At 39.2% G+C, this 23,119-nt stretch overlaps 1 protein-coding gene across 1 annotated transcript in view; it reads right to left on the bottom strand.

Annotated features, from left to right (window-relative positions):
• Positions 1-22,579, bottom strand: part of PPP2R5C (protein phosphatase 2 regulatory subunit B'gamma) — a 71,672-nt gene extending 49,093 nt beyond the window's left edge. The window contains exons 1-3 of the mRNA XM_036383578.2: positions 22,483-22,579; positions 20,851-20,916; positions 5,382-5,541 (exon numbers count right to left, since the gene is read on the bottom strand). Coding sequence (XP_036239471.1) covers positions 5,382-5,541; positions 20,851-20,916; positions 22,483-22,509 — 253 coding nt within the window. The 5' untranslated portion in view covers positions 22,510-22,579. The remainder of the gene's footprint in view (positions 1-5,381; positions 5,542-20,850; positions 20,917-22,482) is intronic.
• Positions 22,580-23,119: the final 540 nt, after the last annotated feature.

The raw sequence follows: 23,119 nt of genomic DNA, 5'->3' as shown, positions 1-23,119 counted from the left end.
ATTTCAGCAGCTTATATGAAAATTGCTCCTCAAAACCCCAAAGCAGTCCATTAGTGCCATGATTCTCACAAATTCAATTACATTGCACACATCCAGTCAATCTCTTTTGTACCATGAAAATAAATGCTAGCTTTAAATGAACAGGTAACACACTCTGCTTAAGTTTAAATGTATTCCAATAAGAGCTTGTAGAAACTATCAACATATATGGCTGAATTTCTCTACAGTACCGAGAACAAAACTTGACTTGCTTTCTCATTTACTTGATATCAGTTTTGCTTACTTATTAGTACTCTGCACTTGAGAAAAACACACAATAATTTTACATTTCTGACCTCTTGAGCAATTCTCACATTTTCCTCCTTTCTTGTGGTTTCAACAGTTTTATCAATCAAAATTTGGTACTATTGTTTTTTTAGGTATCAGACTCAAACTGAAATCACCTCTTCTGCAATTTTGATTAATCAGACAGTATTTACAGATGATGAAAACAGAGCTATCTCCTAGACAGCCATTTACAACTTAAAAACATTAGGAAAGCTTTAATAATGCTTCCCTCCCTATCAGAGTCCTGTATCACAGGCAGACAAGTTGAGACACCACCCTGATATTCTTTTACACAGAACAGAGTCAGAATTTGGCAGAGCTCTGAAGTCTCTGCTTGAAGAAAAACAAGAACCATGCTCTCTGCATGAAATGTGCTCAGAAAAAATGACCTGCCATGTTCCTTTCTTTTCCATCCCCCCACTTTTATTGAGTAGGTTTTTTTGCGTTGTTTTTGGGTTTTTCAAATAGATATGACTAATAGTACTTCTAATGTTGAAACCATGCTAAAGCAGAAACTGACATCATCAGAAGATCAAAACCAGGACTGATCAAAATGTGTGCTAAGATCTTAACAACAAATACCAGAATCTGTTTAATCCTATCACATGCAGATATTCTACATTAAAAAAACAATTCTATACTTCTCAGCACTAAAAGTCAGTACATATTCCTCAGCTGTCAATGTAGCTTATTTCTTCCTACCTTCATAAAAACATTTATAAGACTATTGTATCCACAGGTTTGAGATCAGAAGTCCAACTCCAAGAGGTAAATAGTAACTTTTAAAATAAATTGAGAACTGTATTTGAAAATAAAAGCTGATGTCCAATCTCTGTTGTATCTAACAATGTTCACTTTTATCTAAAAGAACCTCCCAAACAAAAGCAACAAAAAACTTCAATGCCAAATGCACAAACTGAATCACGACACTGCATCCCAAGAGGCCTTTATATGGCTGTAAAAGGATTTTACCCAGCTTTAAAAAAGTATATATGAAAATGCTACCAAAAAAGCATATTTTTGAATCATGCCCAAATTTACATATGCATGACTAACATATGTTCATTGGGAAAGTTTGCAACGTTTCGGAATATTAAGTAGTACTGACTTATTTTTTCAAATTTGTTATTCTAGAACTGACAGAGAACATTGCTTTTACTGAATATTGCTGGAAGGTTAAAGTTAGATTTGTGACACAACTGTATTTGACAGTGCATGAAACATTTTATCCTATTTAGGGTGTTTTAATATTTTATTTTAAAATTCTCATTGTGACATTTTCTTACATATTGTCATGATTCAGACCATATCCTTAAAAATCTCAACACTTTGTACAGTCATTTCTCTATTTTACAGTTTACTACATTTACTGTTTACTAAAATCAGCACATTCATGCAAAATAACTTACAAATACATTCACCTGTTTGCACAGTTAGAAATCTCACTTACCATGAAAAATTACCAGTAATGTAACAATGAATTCATAAAGCTGAAGTGAGCATGCAAAGAACACAAACTCTCTTCACTGTGTCAGTGCTCAAGTGTGCACAACCTTGGATATGCTACTTTTTAAATATATTTACATAATAATATTGAACACTTACACTGTTTATTTCACAGAGAACACATTTTTAAAGTTTTAAACAATTTTAACTGTTTATGTAATTCTAATATTTTATATTTAATATACTGATTTTAACATATCCTAAATGACTAACTGCTTTCTTAGGAAACTAAAAATTAAGAAACTGGTATGTTTCTGAAGGCTGAAGCACCCTTTGCCATTTATATTTGATATAAACAAAGCATTAGTCTGCAAGCTTTCAAACCACAATAAAATAAAACAAAACACATCTTAGTTCCAGTATAATTTTTTCTCAATTAACAATTTAAAATAGAAATCAACGTTCTGTAACTTAAGTACCTGTACTACCAATGTTAGCTAACAAATGCAACTGGATAAGCAGAAATGAACAAAGCACAAGTTTAATGGCACAGATTTTTTTTTTTTTTTTGTGAAAACAGGTAAGATCTTTTCAAGATGTTTGGCACTGTTCTGAAAGCACTTCTCCAGAGATACTTTAGGTTATCTGTGGGCAGACGAGCTCCCTGTTCTACCCAGCTAAACCAGGTTGCACTGCACTGTGCTGCAGGGAGCATAACAAGTTTGCAGCTTTGCTAATATGTGGATCTTGATGTTCCACAAACCAATTACATCACAGACTTCTCTTTTCTACATTCAGCTCTCTTCTTAAACCTCTTAATTCATAATCTGTTTCCCTTTCTTTCTGCATTATCTGAGCTATCCTGCTCCTCCATTTCCTGGATAATCAGAGGGTGCATAACATTAATCATAAATTGCTCCCATGAACAGAAAGCATACCACACTAATACCAGTCACCAGGGCAAATATGCTGGAATTTCCAGAAGCTTATCATCAGCACTTTGGTATAACACCCAAGAGAAAGTTTGCAGCATGCCTGAAGATCAAAAAGCTATTTCTTAAATAAGAAATCTTGATGAAAAGCCACCTTGGCAGCTTCTCCTTTCCCTCCCACTATTTCAAGCGATCTGCTGACCTCATCTCCAGACCTGTGGCACAGAAGAAAGGTGGTTATCTCACCAATACCACAGGTCATTTAGATCTTACCAGTTACAAGCTTCCACATATCTCATATGGACCTTAAAGTATGCAAAGACAACCCCATTCTATATTTTGTGCTTAAAATACAGTCTCATGTAAAGTACATCACACCACACAGTAATCCGTGCAACATTTGTAAGAAAATACACACCTCTTGCTCTACTACAGACAAAAGAAAGGTTCCCCAGGTACTGTAGCCATAGAAATGCAGCCACCTGTTATGAGTAACAGGAGTTTGAAAGCTGGTTAAGTGCAGCTAACCTGAAGGAACACTATGTTCTTCCCAGCACTTCACAGAAGTCAAACCTGTCTTAATCATTTCAGTCCTTTAAATTATAGCCTGCCAGTCCAATTTAACTCCTGTCCAGACACAGACATTAAACAACACACAAAGATATCCAAAAAGAAAGTTTCCCAGATTCACTTGACCCACTAAATGCACATTAAGTCAAGTATCTCTGTATCTTTTAGAGGAGCAGTGTGACTGGCCAACAGTATCCTCAGCAACCCCAGCAGGCTGGAATTACATCAGGAGTAAGCACATGCATTGAGCACAGCCATTATGCAGACATCTGGCATGATGCAGGAGATTGGGTACAGCTTGGTAATAAAGCTAGTACTGCCTTGACTAGTGAAAGGTGGCAATTACTGCCCCTCAGTAGATCAACAACTGCACCAGTGCTCCATAACAAAGTCTGGCCCATGACAACCTGGGGACATACACACAGCACCAGGGAGAAGCTCAAGATCTTTTAATTCCTTTCACCTGAGCGTGGGGGAGTGACTGCAGACTCAAGGCAATTACAATGCACAATACTCCTACCATTTCTTCACAAATAGGAACACTGTGTCAAAAAGTGCTAGAATGCTCTGAGAAAATACCTGAGACAGTTTATAAGAATTTGCTTTTTTTCTTACTCCTCCCTCCTCCAACTACAAGCAACATTCTTCTGCACTTCACTGGCCTACTGGTTTAAACTGCAACACAGCCAAGGTAGAAACAGATCTTAAACTTCACCTTCACTACTGTAGGATGGGTTAGTTCTCCCCTGTCCTATCTGCACTCATTTTCCCCATTTCCAGCTCTCTGTCCATACTGCTTCTAATTGCATGCTCAGTTCTGGTATCCCTGAGCTGCAGTCCCAGGCACTACTAGAACCACTCTCTTTAAAATATGACCAAGAAACAAATTATATTCTTTTGTCTGAGTCTTTGAACAAAAGGTTCTGTATGTGTAACTTCTTATAAAAATCACTACTTTAATTTAGTATCTTTTGCTTATGTCACTCATGCCCTGGTTGTCACAGCTTGTGCATGAACCTTCTATGTCAGTTTAAAAGACAGAACATATTATTCATAATCTGTGCTGCTAAATAGTCTTATTAAAAATTGAATACATATATTGAAATTAACTAACTAAATAACCAGTAGTTTAGTCTTGAAATATATTAAACAGCATCTTCTATATAGGCTGCTTAATTAATATGATGGACAGTATTTCAGATTCTTTTTGTAAAAACAGTATCTGTGTAAAGAGAAAAATCTTGCAATCTCATTTGATCTGAATGAAATGCAGTGTAATTCAGACAGGCTGAGAAGCAGAGTTTATTTTCAAGAAACACTAATTTATTATATTAAGAAAATGATGAATGGAGGAAAGAATACAATAATTTTTCCCATAATTTCACATTGCCTACACCAGTACTACTCAACATTTCAGTGATCTATTTGGCTTTCATTGGCAATCTTGAACTCTTGAACACTGTAAAGCAGTACACATTACCTTTTTTTTGTTTCAAAACTGCCTTTTTTTGGTTTCCTCTAAATAAGCCTTCAGAGCAAATAAAAATGATAAAAGCTGGGTTAGTAAGAGAAGACCCATCAATTATCATCATCTTTTTGTCACAGATGGAAGTAAACATAAATCTAAGAGATAAAAAAGCCTTAAAATCAACAAAGGAAAAATTCATATACACTAAAAAGGCACCACTCTGCCTGACCCATGCTCAGCAAAAACAGACCCATACATAGTGATAGACCAGGTCTTGTAACAGTATAAAGAGAAATTTCAGCACAAATGAAGCAAGGTTTGAGCACACTGCTCTGAGGACAGATGCCTAATATTTTGCAAAGAGATCCCAAATAGTGTGCTTTTATGTGAGATAAGTGAATATGCTGTCACACAGACATTGCCTATACTGACTGCCAAGAAGGCAACATACTGGAAGTCCTCAAGTGGAGATAAAACCAAAGAAAAAACCATGCAGTGTAAGTATGTGCAGTTTGCAGATGTGCATACTTGATGTATTATGTATGCTGTCCAGATATTAGAAGTATGACAGCTGAGGTGCTTCTCAGCCTCATGCCCAAATTTCCCCACAAGAGTAATTCCACTTTGGAAAGACATACCTTTTAAAGCTGGCAGTTTTTGAAGCTCCCTGTTATTGCTAACATTAAACCTTGAAGAACTCTGACGCTTTTCCTTCTTCACTACAGTCTGTGGTGCTGGTACTTTGATTTTAGATAGTTGTGCTGGGGGAGGAGCGCTATTTGATTTTTTGTTTGACACCTGTTTAAAAAGAAATTAAAGCAGTTAATTACAGCTGAACTTAGAAATAAAAATCTTCACAGAAATAACTGAAAATTAATATGCTTTTAATGAAACTATTGTATCCCTCATCCTCTGAATGTATTGCCACCTATTCTGCTCATCTTTTCACCATTTATTTCTGCACCATAACCCTCATACAGATGGGAATAGATCACCTTGATATATGCAGCAGCCCATTTATTTGAAGTTACCAGACAAGTGAAAAGATATTTTCAAATAATGTAGTTCCTCAGCTACTCTCACCTCTCCCCATGTGAGAAGTCTGGGTGTCCTAGGTATTTAAGTTCATCTTCACAGGGACCAGAGAAACTTGTCTATTTACAGTAGGTGGACCTTTCACTGCCTATTCATCCTGTGCCTTGCTGACAGTCCTAAGCTTGGCCAGGGCAGTCAGGCTTTGATACAAAGTTAAAGGAGTGAGTCTTACTATTGTAGTAGCTTTAACAGCTTCAAAAACATGGTTTACTGCCTACTCAAAGCAAGTTGCTCTTACTGTAATAATTCTTATTAAATTGTCACTGTACCTCTGTATGAAGTTTATAACATAAATCTAGAAAAATGGTTCCCACTACAGGTTTTCAGTTTGCTGTTATTCCACTGACTACACTTGCTCTCTCTCAAGCTGAATAAAATGCATCCTTAACAAAAGCCTGTCAGAACTTGTGGTGCTGCCTTTCTCATTCCTTTTTTTTTTTTTTTGAAGGAGGAAAAGCAGGTTTAAAGGAGGCAATAGTTAACTTTCAAAATATGGATAATTTCATGACATTCATTACTAGAATGATAAAACATCTATGAGTGATCTACGCTAAAAATATAGGAACAGCTGACAAGGACCTCTTGCTGCAATATTGTAATTCATTTTGCAGGCCCTTAATTTGCTGTAGAAGTTTCTCAAATTTGCAAACTAGAAGCACACACATCTTAAAATATACCTTGGCACTTCTTCCTTACAGGAAAGACCGTATTCTTCTCAGAAAGTGCCCACAAGATAAGCAATAGGGAAAAAAATCAGATGGGAATAGGATTCATGATGGAAATCAAGTTGTAACACTGGTACTTTGGCATTTTGACTTGATTTCATTAGAATTTTGTTAAGTGTTATAGGTATGAAAGCAGCTTCAGTCCTGCATGGAATAACATCTGTGGCCTTTTCATAGATAGTGCTAAACCAAGGGAAACCAATTTTCTTCATGTTCTAAAAAGTATTTCCAGAAAAGCTTATTCATCAACAATTTGCATAGTTTTGTAGTGTATACATTCAGCCTGCATGGAAATGTTACCATACATAAATGTCTACCTTTTGACTCTCCAAGACTCAAAAGGTCACTCAAAGTAATTTAATTCCAATTTTGTTTTAGTAGTATGACCAGGAAAGAATATATACTTCAAGAACAGATTAACAATTGTATTATATTATACACACAGCACTTAATATATCAAAGATGACTGAGAGCAAAATTTAGGTTTCATTGAACCCATTTAAGATGACCATTTTTCAAATTTAATATTAAAAAAGCAAAACCCCTTATACAGCCTTATAGAACAAATAAAGGGAGACAGTACAGTGAATATTATAAGTCTCAGTTACCAAAAACACTCTAGAACTTGTTCCAGTAAAAATGGAATACATCAGCAAATTGAAAGAATTTATGTACAAGTAATACCTGTTACATTGCATTTTTCAGACTATTTCACTTTTCAATCTCAGACACTAAATGCTTGAAAATGTTTATGCTGAAATACAAGTGATCTGCAAGGTAATTTCTATCCATTAATTGAAATTCTAAAAAGCATTACAAACAAAAGTATTAATAGACTAAGCTAAAAGAAAAACAGCACTAAGAATTAGGAAGCAATAACTTACTGAGTATTAAGCAATAAATGCTAATTAAGATGCATCATAAACATTTTTACTGCACAGGATTCTGTACTTTCAATATTGTTTTTGAGCCTAATGGTGTTTTTCTGAACTGGCTACTTTCCACTGCCACCTGTATTTTTTCATTACTTAGAACAGGAAAAGCCATTTTCCTGTTTCCTCTATTTCCCAAACAAATTCTCATTCCAAATTAACAGGTGCTCTCATGTGTCTGCAGACATGCACACACCTCAGGGAAGCAAGTATTCTAAATTGCAGAAAAATTCTAAAATTAGCCAGAAGTGGTTATTTAAGAGGATGGGTAACATTTCTGACTAGAACTGTTGAAAGAAAGCATTTTTTGTTGCTATGGCAACTTCCCATCTAGAAGTGATGACTCCAGAGTAATTCTAGTCCTGAATCACTGGACCATTTATCCATCAGATTTCCTCCTGCTTCCTACACATCAAGCATGATCACCCCTGCTTTTCAGTCATGCTCCAGTCAGCCAGCACATACCAGAAAGCTGCCAGAATTATTTCTAAACCATGATTTCAGTGCCATGCAGCTGTACCCAATGACCTCTGCAACTGGCACTATGGTGCTACCATGGAAGAGCTCCAGGAGCTTGTCCTCCAGGGCTTGCAGCAACACTGGACAGAAGGGCACCCAGAAAGTGAGTTAAGTCAACTTAAGCCACAGAGCTCAGCAATTTTAACCACATCTCTTCAAAAAATGCAAACAAATTCAGACTAACAATTGTGTATTCATCTGCTAAAGATTTCACGGTAACACACTTTCTTTGAGAGTAAGGAGATTTTTGAGTTCAGATGGAAGAGCCAAGCTCAGCTTCCTCCTCCCAGTAACAAACCAAACTACCACAGACACCACAGCTCCCAAGAGTAAGTGCTGGACACTGCCACATCAGTGAACAGTTCAATGTATTTGACACCAGAACAGTCAGGCTACAGACACCTTTTTATCAATTCTCTTTCTATGACCAGAGGAAGCAATATCTATTCTTGCCCTTGTTCTGGCAAACAGCTCCCTCCTACCCAAATGTTTATATGGACATTCAATTCCAAAAGTTCTGATAAACATCTAAAAATGTGCACAAACTGCTCTGTGAAATGTGCACAAACTGCTCTGAAAAATGTCACATTGAGAATGTTTCTTCAAATCACGATTAAAACACAACCCTCAGGTTTTCTGATCAATTTATTTCTGAAAAGCTAGAGCTTTACATACATACTTCAATGAACATTAAGACAATCAGCTTAAGTGTGATTTCAACTTTTAAATTCTGATTTTAACAATTGAAGATATACAGCTGATGTTCCTCAGTGGCCATGACTAAGCTTAAAATTAATTCAATAGAGTGAAAGGTGGGGAGGAGAGAAGTTTTTTTGTCAGTCACAACAGTTCGAAGGCAGAGAGCCCTTGCATCCCTTCATCCCTTGAATCCTGCACCAAGCAGGATGTGGTACATTCCTTTTAACATCACTCTTTTGAGCAAAGTTGGATCTTTCACTTTTCTGACATTATACAGGCAGGTAAAGATAAGAACACAACACTAAGTTTGCAACCAGGGAAAGAAAGACACGAGTAGAGCAAGCACATCTACAGTTACAGCCAATTTTTCTTTTTAAGTTAAACTGATCATCATCAAGCATCCCACAATGCAACTTTTACTTCTGGACAACTATCTAAGACACAAGAGAGAGTATGGTGGGACTTGGGAGGAGGATCCACCGTGCATGCCGTGTACATGAAGAAGTCTTTCAGGAGAACCTATTCTTCCCTTTCTGACAGTCTCCCAGAAATGCTATTCAAGCTACCTCGACAAACAAGGGCAACCAGAAGAACTCTGTCTGACTTTACCTTTCAAAGCACTAGTAACTGAATTAGACCAAAGGACACAAAGCCTTCTGATCCACAAAATCAAAAGCCAAACCAAGCCAAGCCTAGAGTGAAGTCAATTCTATAACAATGCAGCAAGCTTGGATACTGCTTCCTAAGATATAAGAGCAGGGTGAGGATTTGAAAATGACAGTAAAATCACCTTGATGCATCTGTCATTAAAATACTTAGAAAACTGGATGGCTTTCTAGTGACAAAATCAGATCTCCTGAGCACAAGGCAATAGAGATCTTCTGCCTGAAGAAACATGGTGCTGGGTAGCACGCTATATGGTGTTTCTTTACACAGATTACTCTAAGACTAATATACACATTTCTGCATATACACATTTCTGTATATACAAATATTCAAATATACACATTTCTGCCTTCTAAGTATCACCACTGCATTCAAGCTTATATCAGTGTGCACACCATTCCACAATGGCAGGAGCAAAACCTTGAGAAAAAACTCTGGACTATGGAATCTGGTAGGTGAACCCTGTACCAATTCACACATGATTAAGGTTCCCTGTAAAATACAAGTACACAGAGCAAAAAGCACAGAACACTTTAAAAGAATCATCAGTCTGAATCTGAAACAGAGGGAAAATGCTTATTTTAATGCAGAATTAATCCCTTCCCTCTTTTCCTTTTGGTATAGTAAGTAGCCTCCATGAACTTATTTTTCATTAAGATAAACAGAGGTCTGATCTACAGCACCCAGAAGAGCTTGTTTCTTGCCAAGGCAGCCCCAGAAAATGCTATGAAAGCATTCTGGAGTACATCTAAAACATGCTTAAAATGAAATTGAAATACAGGTTACTGAAACTAAACACAGATCATCACAAAACATGAAAGGGACATTAACAACTTGATTTTCAAAACTGTATGAGGGCCCAGTATGTAACCAAAATAATTTGGCTAACAGGTTGAGGCTTAATACATAATCAATGTAATTAGGCTGAGAAGCTGAATTTAATTTAATCTCTTGAGATGACAACTGAAATCAAAGATCAAGGAGTCAAAATGGGCAGGGAGCAGCTAAAGAGCCTTCCATGTAGTTTTTTTCCCTTCTGCAGTAACTTCAAAGTAGTGTGAATAATCTCTGAATATCTGAACACTCCAGGAATCTTGAACACTACCACAGAGCTCTCTCCTTGGCAGATCTTCGTTTACTGGTTTGGGGTGGGAACAAGGACAGATAGTATCTGCTATATGGCCCAGCTGTCATCAGGCTGGTAAATATATCCACACCATACCTACAGGAAGTGGGCTGGTGGTGTGACATCAGCAGCTGGCACCAAGGCAAGTTGTTCAAGACAACACTACCAGGAGAGCAGTATGTGTCACCTGATTTCAAGTCTGTGTTGTTACCAGCACCAATTCAACATGACTTCCAAGAGGATAACATCAGAATAAACTCTTTTTACTAATGGTATTAAAGATAAGGCCTGACAGTGCTTTCAGACAGTCTGCAGTAATTCTAGCACATGTATGTGCTGGCAGAGTTTATTATGGAACAAGTAGATATGATTTTTAACATCAGTATTTTCAATCTACAGAGAATCAGTACAAATGATACAAAGCTTGATATGGAATACACTGGGTACATAAAAGGGAACACTGATCCATAAATAACACAGTTAAAACCAGCAGGGAAACAACATGTTTGCAGGGTAGCATTTTGGACAGCAGATATTTCTGAAGTTATTTGTTGAAGATTCTTGCTACTATGCCATTATTATTCACTAGTTTTACCACCACAAGCCAGTCTGGACAGACAACCTAGGGAGGAGTCTCTGCAGAGGCAGCTTACGGTGCTGAAGACTCTGGGTGGTTTCACACAGATGGCAATTTAGATGTCTATTGTTTTTCCTCAACAAAATCATTTGCCAGAATGATAACTGGATTGGCTGCTAGAATGATCTTTGCAGCTGCCTTTCTAGCAAATATGCTTATTATTGTTAAACACTCTCAGCAGTTGAGATTACTGCTGGAGATTACTATCCAGTCTATCTCAGCATTACTTACTATGTTTTTATTACACCAAGAGCTGTATCCTAAAGCTTTGAGTATCCACGCTGTTCTAATGATAAGCAAAAAGATTAACTTTTCAACGTGATAGTAATGACAAACTCTGTATTTTAGCACTCACGGATTTATGCTCTAGTACTTGTTTAACAACTATGATTTTGCATTTACGTACAACAGTGCTATGCTGGCTACTCTCAATGTCTGCCTATGGAGTTCCATTAGTGTTTTGCCAGAGACAGCATGGAGTCTGCTGAATTGTGTCAGTGCCTGGGATGTTTCTTACAAGCACCAAGGGCCATCTGGGCCTCTTTGCTGTGGAGCCCACAACAAACTTGACTGTCACAAACCACTCAGAAGTCTTAACTTGCTGAAGCTTTCCTGCTTTTCTTGCCGCTGTTTATTTTTCACAACACAAAGCATTGCTTGTATTTCCTGTTAGCTGCTTATACACAGGACTCAAATTTTATCTTCTAAAGAATTGTATCACCACAGCTTTGTGTAATAGACCAGACTTGCAACACACCAAACCAATCGCATGTTTCAGCTCAGTGTGCTGCATCCTTGACATTAATAGACTATAATTTTACATTCGCAATTAAGCATCAGTAGCATAAGGCTTGTTTTCCATTTGCTTCTTGTAAATTTAATTTTGCTTTAACTAATATACTCCAGGAACAACCTGAGATTTGATTCCCTTTAGTCAGAGCTCAGATCTTCAGCCCAAGGTTGCAGAGTACTGGCAAAGATGAGAGGGTGCCCAGGCTCAGACTTCAAGTGGATCGACACTGCTTTGTTTTTGCTGAAACACCACCATCAGTGAGCACCTGGTACTTCACAAAAAGCAGCAAAGCAACACTTGGTTCCTAATGTATCTTCTATCACAAAACTTCAATGCAAGAAATGTCCTCAGGAAATAAAAATAAATTGTTACCTGCAACAACCAGTTAGCTGATTAAATAAGATTTAAACCAGATAATGTCCTAAGTATTATTTCAAAACATTTATATGAATTCAGGGATGAAGAATCTGGATAAAGGATGGCCTGGTTTCAATTACTTTACTTATTGATTTTCATTATAATTTCTCTCTGATGAGCCTGAAGTATCCTTTTACTTTACAAAACCCCAAACCAACAAAAACTACCCTTGTTCTTTTTAGATATATGTATGTACATACACATATGCACACATATATATGTAAGGTTCCCACATTTGAAGGAAATCATACACTGACCCATTTGCTTTAGGCATCAACTCCTATACACTACTGTAAATTTTAATTATATACAGCTACTGATGAGCTAAGGCAACTGCACATGTGGCTTTACCACTGAAGTCCATATTTTTGTGCTCCCTGATCTATTCATAGAAGCTTCTCACTTCACACAGTCATACTGAAATCTTATTTTACTTTGCCTCCTGCCCACCAATTTGGTATTTGTATTAGATGCTCTTTGAGAGAGTTATAGTCCATGACAAGTAATCTGGTCTTTTGGAAGGTGTCCCTCACCATGGCAGGTTGGAACTAGATAATCTTGTGGGTCTCTTCCAACCAGACCATTCTATGATTCTATGAATAGTAACTGTAACTGCTTCTACAGAACTGTTACACCAAATCACTTCATCTTTGGCTCTCATATGCTTTTATTTTACATGTTGCTGAAATACTTGTCAGTATTTCAGACTGCTAAATTGAGAAGTGATGAGGAAGTATATAAAAGTCACTATAAATGTGTAGCAAATTATAATATTTGGCAGTCATCTTTTAAGAAGCATATTCAGGAATAGGCCAGGATTTTTTTCCTAGCTTTTGGCTGGTTGGTTTCTGTAAATGGCCCTCTAAGCCTGTTGCAGGGAAGGACACACAAACAAAAAACCCCAAGGCCTACCATCCTACTTCTAGAATTACCAATATATTCTGGTTTCAAATGAAATTGAGGGGGGAAAAATGCACACAAGATATTTTGTAGTCTGTGAACATATGGGTAGATTCAACAGCTACCTGTTTTTCTCACTGTATTCTCTAAGAAATAACTACATTAATAATTCTGTATTACATGTGTTCATGTACATCTGAGTACTCTCTGAGTGCTAGGCCTTAACTCTTATGAAAAAAATTAAGAGAAGCAATTTGAAACAATGGATGAAAAGGATATTTTCAGTTTACAAAATGCTGGTATCCATTTTTGAAAGTTCCTTTGTTCCTTTTGATTAGAACAGCCTTCATCTTCATGGCTGTGCTGCTTCCATTCAGGAAGGATTCAGAGAGCTTAAAAACACCATTAGAAAGCAGAGGATAGCAAGAACTAAACCACAGACAGTTCTGACACCTCATATGTTACACAAGTTGTTGTCAGCCTTGTGTAATAAGTAGAAGGGCATAAGATCCTGTTTTCAGAAGTGTCCCATTTTAGGTAATAAAATACTTGTATACAGCAGTGTTTGGTACACTTTAATAACACCATTAATTTTAGAAGCATAATGTTAAAGTTACATAACAAACACCATTAAGGTAACTCCACTATTCAGTATTAAGGTGCCTTTGCTTAGAAGACAGAAGGAAATTCTAGTTGTCAAAAGCAAAAAGCCAAGATGTCAATAAAAATTGGAAATAGAAAAATTACAGAAGTTAAAGACCAACAAAAAGTTTTGTAGATGCTCTAAGAATAACACATGGCATCTCTTTACTCAGTAAATAGCTGAGGCTATATACACTCAAGTAGGTGTATACACTCAAGTATTTTTTCATGGTTATATCAGCCCATTAAAATAATCTCTCTAGGAAAGAAAATCAGAACTTCAAGACATGATCAAAAATTAGTTTTCAAATTAATTTTTTAAAGAAGTTGGCACACCAATTTAAAACTAAACAAACCCACTCCAAAGCCCACAAACTTTATTTTGTATCCGTTATAACTGATTCAAGAGAAAATCCACCCCAACTTCAGACACACTTCTGGTTTAAAATCCTGTTTCGCTAATGTATGAGTAAAATCCCAACCTAATAGCCCTAGAAAGCTACATAATGGGTCTAACACTGTCTGTTTATAATCATTCCATGATTCAAACTTGAGAGGACAAGTTGTTTGAAATTTCAATTTTATTTCATAATCTAACTCTTCTTCCATATGCAAGACCACCAGTTTTAAATCACCTTTATCTACTACTGCATGGGACTGGCTCATGAAAGCACTGGCCCTGCAGCCTGTCCAGCTGGGGCACACCACTGAAGAGAAGAGCCAGGGCCCAGCTAGGGTTGTTATGAGATGGAGATGCCTGTCAGTGCTAAATGTATCTCTTTGTTAAGGACAACAGCTTCTACCAAGAACAAGTAAAGAACAATCTTACACGTCAAAGATGATGAATGCCATGTATCCAAAATGCAGTGCTACTGAGTTACAGAAACTGCCCAAATGGTGTGAGGGTTGATGCACCTGAAGGATGGGATGCCAACCAGAGGGGCCTGGACAAGCCTGAGAAATGAGCCCATGCGAATCTCATGCAGTTTAACAAGACCAAGTGCTGGTGCTGCACCAGGGTCCAGGCAACTCTGATATCAATCCAGGCTGGGGATGAACAGATGGAGAGCAGCTCTGCTGAGAAGGCTTTGGGGTGCTGGTGGATGAGAGGCTGGACATGACCCAGCCAGGGGCACTGGCAGCCCAGAAACCACCTGTGTGTGGGGCTGCATCCACAGCACCGTGGGCAGCAGGGCAGGGAGGGAGGGGATTCTGTCCCTCTGCTCAGGTGAGACCCCACCTGGAACACCACATCCAGCGGTGTGGTCCTCAGCACAGGAAGGACATGGAGCTGTTGGAGCAAGTGCAGAGGGATGGAGCACCTCTGCTATGAGAAAGACTGAGAGGACTGGGTTTGTTCAACCTGGAGAAGAAAGGCTTTGGGGTGACCTAATTGCATCCTTCCAGCACCTGAATGGCACCTACAAGAAAGATGCAGAAACTTTTGTTTACAAGGGCATGTAGGAACAGGAGAAGGGGGAATGGCTTTAAACTGAAAGTAAGTTTAGATTAAATATCAGGAAGAAATTCTTTACTGTGAGAGTGGTAAGGCACTGGAAGAGTTTCTCCTGAGAAGTTGTGGATGCTCCACCCCTGGAAGTGTTCAAGGTTAGGCTGGATGGAGCTGTGAGCAACCTGGTCTAGTGGAGGGTGTCCCTGCTGATGGCAGAGGGATTGGGACTAGATGGTCTTTAAGGTCCTTCCAAACCAACCCATCCCATTCTGTGATTCTACAACTGAACAACAATGATGGAGGGATTTATTCACATAAGTTGATAAATACCTACCTGTGACAAGGAGGTATTTCCAGAAATTATTTAGGAGCAGTCCTAATGCATGTTAACAAGGAAGAGAAAACAATCACAGAACTTTGTACCCTCCCCACTCCCCAAACCTCAACCTCCTCTGCCTTGGTGCCTAAATGAACTGCCAAATTAATACTTACTTGTGCCAAGGCTTTCAAGTATAACTTTAAAAAATTCTGAAGTAGAAAATTCTAGTCTCAAACTGGACACTGTGAAACAGTCCCCATCTTCAAGATCAGGTATGTTTGTTTCTCATGGTAAATAGCACAACAATGAAAATCACAAACAGTAAACATGAGAAAAATAAGCAGCATATATAGAGAATATCCACTCAACATTCTAAGTAACTTCAGCTGATCACAGAAACCTGTTAACACAAAATAGTGCTGGATTTATTGCTTTTGTCTATTCCTTGCTTTCCTTTAAATGTTAGGATACTTCCACATATGATCTCAGCTTAAAAAGCCATGCAAAAAAACATCAACACTGCTTCTACTACCCATTCCTTTGGCAACTTCCTACTTTTAATGGAAGTGACAATCCTTTGTGCTCATATAATCAGGAATTATTTAAAGAAGTAGTGAGAACAGTGACAGTCTTTCCCCACCATGTGCTGGCTAATAAAGGTGATCATGGAAAACTGGATAGCCACCTCTGGAGGTTCTTTCAGAGGGATGAAAATCATTACTTGTGCTGAAGTGCTTTGAAGATGCAAACAGAGATTTCTATAATTTTTTGGCAAATCTATTTACTGAAAAGTATTACCACTATGCTAAGTAGCTTAAGAAATTAACTTCTAAATTAAAAAGGCCTCAAAAAGCAGGGAAGAAAAACTTCTGAAAACAAAGCCTTACAAAATTTCTGCACTGGAACCTACTGAAATTTCTGCACTAATACACCTACTGAAAAGTGATGGCTGTGAGACAGTGGCAGGATAGAAGCATGGATAGCACTTAAAAGACTTTAAATTATTTTTAAAATTGGTCTCAGCTGTGATTATAGTCTAACAGCAGCAACACATGCTATCAATAGATCAATTTCTTGCACAGCAAGAAAAATGGCTAATACAATTTGCATTTTATTACATTTTATTACATTACCTACATTAAAAAGAAGAAAAAAAAACCCACAACAAAATGCCTTTAAAGTAGAAAGAACCAACAAGGACAGCACGTGGAAACAACAAGATAATACACACACACACACAGAGAGGCTTCTCAAAACCACATTAGTTTTCCGTTTGCTTTTCTGCATGGCAGAAGAATGAGTTATAACTTCTGTTTTCATTTGCTGATAGTCACCAAGCCAATACTTTCTCAAACAACAAAAATATTCTTTGCCTTCTACAGACTACTCAGCATCTGGATTGAAAATGAAAGCAAATGACATTTAGAACTTTCATGCCAGTTTAGGCCAGTCCAGCTAGACAGAGAAGAAGCCATCACTCCCCGTCACCTAGTTTTATACCAGACTATTGTCATGTATGAAAGGCCACCAGCTACTTCTGACCCTTCCATCCCCCAGGTGAATCACAGTAGTGAATTAATTGTCCTGAACTGTTCCAGTGACTGGTGAAAAGAGCAAGTTTTACCACCTACTCTCTCACAGACAAAAAAAAGTCAGAAATAAAGAGTATATAGGGTTAGAATTTTAACTTCCTTCCTCTGTGGCAGTATTTGAAAACCACTGCTAAAGTACTGCACTTGAATTATTTTAGGTATTAGGTTAGGTTTTTCTAGAGATAGAAAAAGGTCATGTTTTTCAACAGTCATTAACTATGACCAAGTCACCTTTTCTAAACAAATGGGACTGTCCATAAATTACTACTGCCTCCACTCAAAAGGAGACCTCCACACCCCTGTGACAAAACAAAACTCTACAACAAAGCTCATCCAGCAGATAAATAATTCCTGCAAAAGCCAGTTAGATCACAGGGCATATGTCCACAAGGTACCAATGGAATGGCCAATCACCACATCCAGGTGGATTTAATTTTCAGTATCAGTTTTTGGTGCAAGTATAGTTTTTGGGCACTGTTAAACAAAGGCCCCAAGAATTTACCAGAGCAGAGACACTACTCCCACAGAGGGGAAAACCAATACACAACAGATTAAGTCTTTGTTCACAACTTGAGGACCCTAATATGCTGGACTAACTAATGAAATAGGAGGTTATACTTAAAGGAATAGATTTAAGTGTTCTGGCAACTATTTAGTCTAATTTATTAGCATTTACTAACAGGTTACAAAATAAGCTTAGACAGGAGCTCAATCATATTAGTTTTTTCTTAAGTGTTCAATAAATGAGCAACATGCAACTGGAAACTGGAATAATGGCATTGGGTACAGAAGGACAAGGTACCCTCACCTCATACAGACTGTGCATTTCTGGTACCTCTGTAACAAAAGGAAATGGAAACAAGAGAAGGACAATCAAAGTAACAGCAGTCCTCCTATGTAGGGGACATTAAGCAGGATTTTGGGGGAAAAAACCCTAAATATAAAATACATATTAAAAATATATATAATGTCAATTACATAATTAATAATTTAATACTAATTTTACATAACTTCCAGTTAAACAACCTTCTAAACCACATACTGGCTTAAAGGAAAGTATACCAGGATGAAAGATCCTACATAAACATCTACTCTGGTTCTTTCTCCTCAAGCATCAGCAGTTGACCACATAGCAATTCAAAAGGGAGGTCCCTGCTACTTCACAGGTAGCAAGGCTTCTTTAGAGTTAACACACTCAGCTAATGCAAAAACCATCAGCTTAAGTGATTTTCACCCTTTTAGCATGGGCATTCTGGACCTGGTATACCAGGAATCATTTCAATCCCTTTTCAAACTTGCTGTACAGCTTCTATCAACTGAAACCTCATTTCTCTGACTGCAAGACAGGAAAAGCACATGCTCATTTTTGTAAATACTAAGACCTGTTTTACTTTTTTTATCTATAGAAGTTCAAGGCATCATGAATTTAGTTAAGTGCTATAAAAGTATCTATAAATAAAGTATTTGTGGGATGCTGCTGCTTGTGTTGTCCCTGTTCTTTGAACAGCAGGCGGTTTCTAGTCTTTACAATCTGCCATTTGCATTAAATTCATTTGCATTAAATGCATATGCATTAAATGCATTTTGAGAAACAAAAAGCTGAAATGAACCACCATATTTCCAAACCTACTCATAGTCTAGGAGAGGATTTTTTAAAAGCCATATTAAAACATATGTAGAACGACACATGACAACAACCTTTTTCAAAGAGAAAGGAAACCTAAAAATGTATTAACAGGATGCTCCTGAATATTTCTGTATTTACCAATCTTCACTATGTTAATAAATAGCCTCCTTTCTGTTCATATAAACACCAGCTAACATCCAGCAGGATTACAGCCAGCCACGTTAGAATGCAAAGTCTACATTACTATTTTGTGTGCAATTACTCTATTAATTAAGATAATGAGTCAAGCACTGAGGTGTTCAAAACTGTATGGAGACTAAATAATGCCCACTGGGAATGACAACCATACTGTATGTGCCAGTAACATTCCCAGTTCCTTTCCCATTCTGCCCTGCTCACATATGGTCAAGTAAACTGTACTTTTCACTGGGAATTCTACCTGGATGGACAAAAGAAAGAGTGTATGAACACTAAAACATATTCTTCAATTGAGATTCATCTCTCTCACATTTCAAGTTTAAAACCCAAAAATCTAGATCTGCAAAGACAGGAAGAAATGACAAAGAAACCCACATACACATTTTTGGCTACCATACAAAGCTCTTCACTTATTATCTTGGGGAGCTTTACACTCAATCCTGAAGTACCAAGAGGGAATAAGAAAATAGTCTTGGTCTCAGAAACTTGTCATTCAGAAGCTTGAGAAAATAAGTAGTCAAAAATGTACTCCAAAGATGGTGATAATAATGAGTATTACAACTACACAGGAATTAAAAATATGGCCAAGTGACACTCTCTTTAATACCATAGCAATAATACTGCAAAGACAGAACACATCACAATGAAGTACATCTATTTACACCACTATGAACATCTACACTGATACATTTCCCACTTCATTCTACAAGCTGCCCTGGTAGCTGAGATCCTTTCTAGAAGCTAGCTTCCCTCCATCAAAACTCAATCACTCTCACAGGAATTTACCAAAATACTTTTACACACAAATTACAAGTTTTAATGATCTTCTTGATTTATGACAGTAGCATGAATCACTCTGCACAACAGACAAATGAAAACTCATTGAGCTGCATACAATAAATAGTCCAACCCACCTACCCCTAACAGTCATTTCAGGACAGGAAAAATGGTAAAGCTGGATGAGTGTTTTGTTCTCAAACATTATCTTTCAGTATCAAGAATTGTTTAGAGGCTGAAATACATAACTTTTCAGAATACCATTTTACATTTAAACTACCAAGAACATTTTAAAGAAATTTCAGGAAATTAACGTAAATGGTGGATTTCCAAATCAAACAAAACTAATTCTGAGTTTCTGGATGAACGTGTGCAAGGGAGTAAATAATGATTTAATCGTCCCTTTTCAAGTTGCTGTGCCTTGCTAGTGGGCAAAACAGAAAGAAATGCAGAAGGAAAAAAAATCAACAGAATAATTAGTCAAAAATGGCACACTTCATGGTATACCTATAAAAAGGATCTACATAACACAACAGCTGGCAGCCTCTCATTAAGCCTAAGGTCTCCTGACAATAAACCAGGATACTGACACTTACCTGACATGCCAGCATCGACAGTTTGAGAGAAGAGACCTCTGGGAATTACAGAGAATTCTAAAAACGACATTGAGCAACAAGAAGAGAAGCCCAAAAACTCACAATAAAAGCAGAAAATAAACCAGATGTGCATCTCATAACCAAAAAAGGGAATACATGAGTATTTAAGACTGTAACAAGCAAATATTTATTTACTCCAAATAAAACTGACTTCCTTAAAAGCATCATCTTATATCTTGCCAAATACCAGGGCAGTAGTTCCAGAGTCATTTTCCCTCAAAACTATCATCATGTCAAAATAACAACGTAGAAAACCTTAAAGCACTTTTCAGAAGTTATTACAAATGACTGTGAAAAGACTGTGAAAAATACTATGGTTTTTAGTAATATTTACCTCATGTTCTTGGTTATCTTGTCCATCTTTGCCACTTTTTCCACTCTTAACTGATTTTGCAGGTTCCTTAAAAAAAAGTTTGAAGTTTCAGTTTTTGGTTTTTTTTGGTTTTTTTTAAAGGAGCTCTAGATAGATTCTTAAGTCAAGGAATCAGGCTTTTTTAGATATTTGCTAAAAGTAATAAAGTTGGCAGAATAAAAGTGATACAATTTAACTGGAAGATGATAATATTGAACTGAAAGTCTCTACAAAGCCACTTTAATAATTTTTTATACGTAGGAAGACTTTGGAGTTTTATTTATGCCTCAAAATTCACCTATAAAGATAAGCTTTCACATAGGTAAGCAGGCAGGGACAAAGAATGCAAATGATTTGAACCATGTCTAAGAAATTACTTAGTTTTACTACCTTGCTGTCTTTGGTTTTTTGCTTCAGAAATATTTATATTTAGTTTAGCTTTGAAGCTAGCATCAGTATAGTACACGTTTTACACTTTATTATTTTGTCTGTTCTAGGGGCTAGAAAGTCCACTGTTAGAAGTAGGCCCCACAACTCAATTTTCTGCATCACAGCACTGTACTTCCCTTGAATCCTTCACCCATTTTTGAGATTTGTTACTCTCAGAAAAGTGAAAAAAAAGTTTCAATGTTTTTAACATCGAAAGGGCCAAGGATATTGGGAAAATTTAAAGCAAACAACTCCCAAAAACCTCAACACTCAACTTCCCTACATCCAATTTTAAACTGACGTTGACAAACTAAAAGCTAAACAGAAGCGGTCGAGGAGCACAGCAGCTGGCTGAGGAGGACAGCACACTTCACTGTTTCTGACTTGCACTCACGGCTAATTGCCTATCACACAAAATAAAGTGCAATCCAGCTAACTTCCTGCCGGGTTTACAAGTTTTCTGCTATCGTTACTTGTGCAAGCCCCTTTCGTAGCCGCCAGACAAATCACTCCCGGGAGCCTGAGGCAAAGCGGGGCCAAAGCTAGGTTCATTCTATTGTCAGGAGAAGGAGCTGAAAGCCTCCGAGGGGCGATCAGTGCTCCTTGAATACTTATGGAGATCCCCCAAGCACAGCCCCCACTGCAGCCAGAGCTACGCAGCAGCAAAACTTCCCAGGACGGGGCCCGGGCAAGACGCCGTGGGTACGGACGCCCCCACCTTGCCATGGAAATAATCCCTTCCCCCTCACCAACGCCCCCGGGCCAGCCCCGAGCGAGAGCCCCGCTCCCCGCTCCGCCTCAGCCAGCCCGGGCTGAGGACACGTTTCCCATTCCCTCCCTCCAGCACTCCCCCGCACGCCAAACCCACGGCCGCCCTCCACCGACTCCCTCCCTCCGACGGCCGCCGGCGAGTCGGTACCAGGACCCCGCCTCGGCACCCCCGGACTAGGCCCCGCCGGGAGCTGCCCCCTCCCCGGCACCCGGGGGAGGCCGGCACACCGCAGCGAGGGAGGGAGGGACGGAGCTGCCCCTCACCCGGGGCTCCCCCTCGCGCGGCTCTCCCAGCGCCTGGGAACGGGCGCCGCTCGCCGCTGCCGCCCCCCACCCCAGGCCCCTCCTCCCCGCGGGGCCTGCACCCCACAGCCTCCCCGCGGGGCCCGTCTCTCCCAATCCCCCCCGACTCACTTTCTCTTTCTTGTTTTTATTCGGCATGGCCGCGGAGGCGCAGCCCCCGCCGGCCCCGCTTCGCTCCGCGCCGCGCCCGCCCCGCGCTGCCGCTCCCCCGCTCCGCGGCGGCCTTGGTGCTCCCCCTTCCTCCCCCGCCCGCGGGGAGCGGGCCCTGCCCGCCCATTGGCTGCGCGCGTCACGTGGGCCGCAGCTCGCTCTCGTCACCGAGCGGGCGGGGCTGGCGGCGCCTCCGCCCCCGGCGCTCTCTCGGCGGGATCGGGGCGCTTCCGACGGCTCCGGGGCTCTCCCGGCGGCATCGGAGCGCTCCTGACCGCTCCGGAGCTCTCCCGGCGGCATCGGGGCTCCCACGAGGGCTCCCCTGCTCCGCCCGGGCTCCGGCCACGCCTCGGGGTGTTCCCGCAGGCTGAGCGGGGCAGCCGGACGGGCTGAGGTGCCCTCAGGGCCCCGAGGCTCCGGCGAGCTCGTCCTGTTGCGGCCCGTGGGAAGCGGGGGGTCCCGGCAGCCGCTGCCTCCGCCGCTCTTGGGCGAGGGGCACCCGTCACTGGGGAGCGAAAACGTTAAAGGAAAAAAACAAAACAAAACAAAACAAACCCAACAAGAAAACAATCTAGAGCATGCCTGAAGTTAGTTGGCC

The sequence above is a fragment of the Molothrus ater genome, chromosome 6, assembly GCF_012460135.2.
Source record: "Molothrus ater isolate BHLD 08-10-18 breed brown headed cowbird chromosome 6, BPBGC_Mater_1.1, whole genome shotgun sequence".
Lineage (NCBI taxonomy): Eukaryota > Metazoa > Chordata > Aves > Passeriformes > Icteridae > Molothrus > Molothrus ater.
Note: the sequence above shows the minus strand (reverse complement) of the source record. Positions and strands in the feature narration are given on the sequence as shown.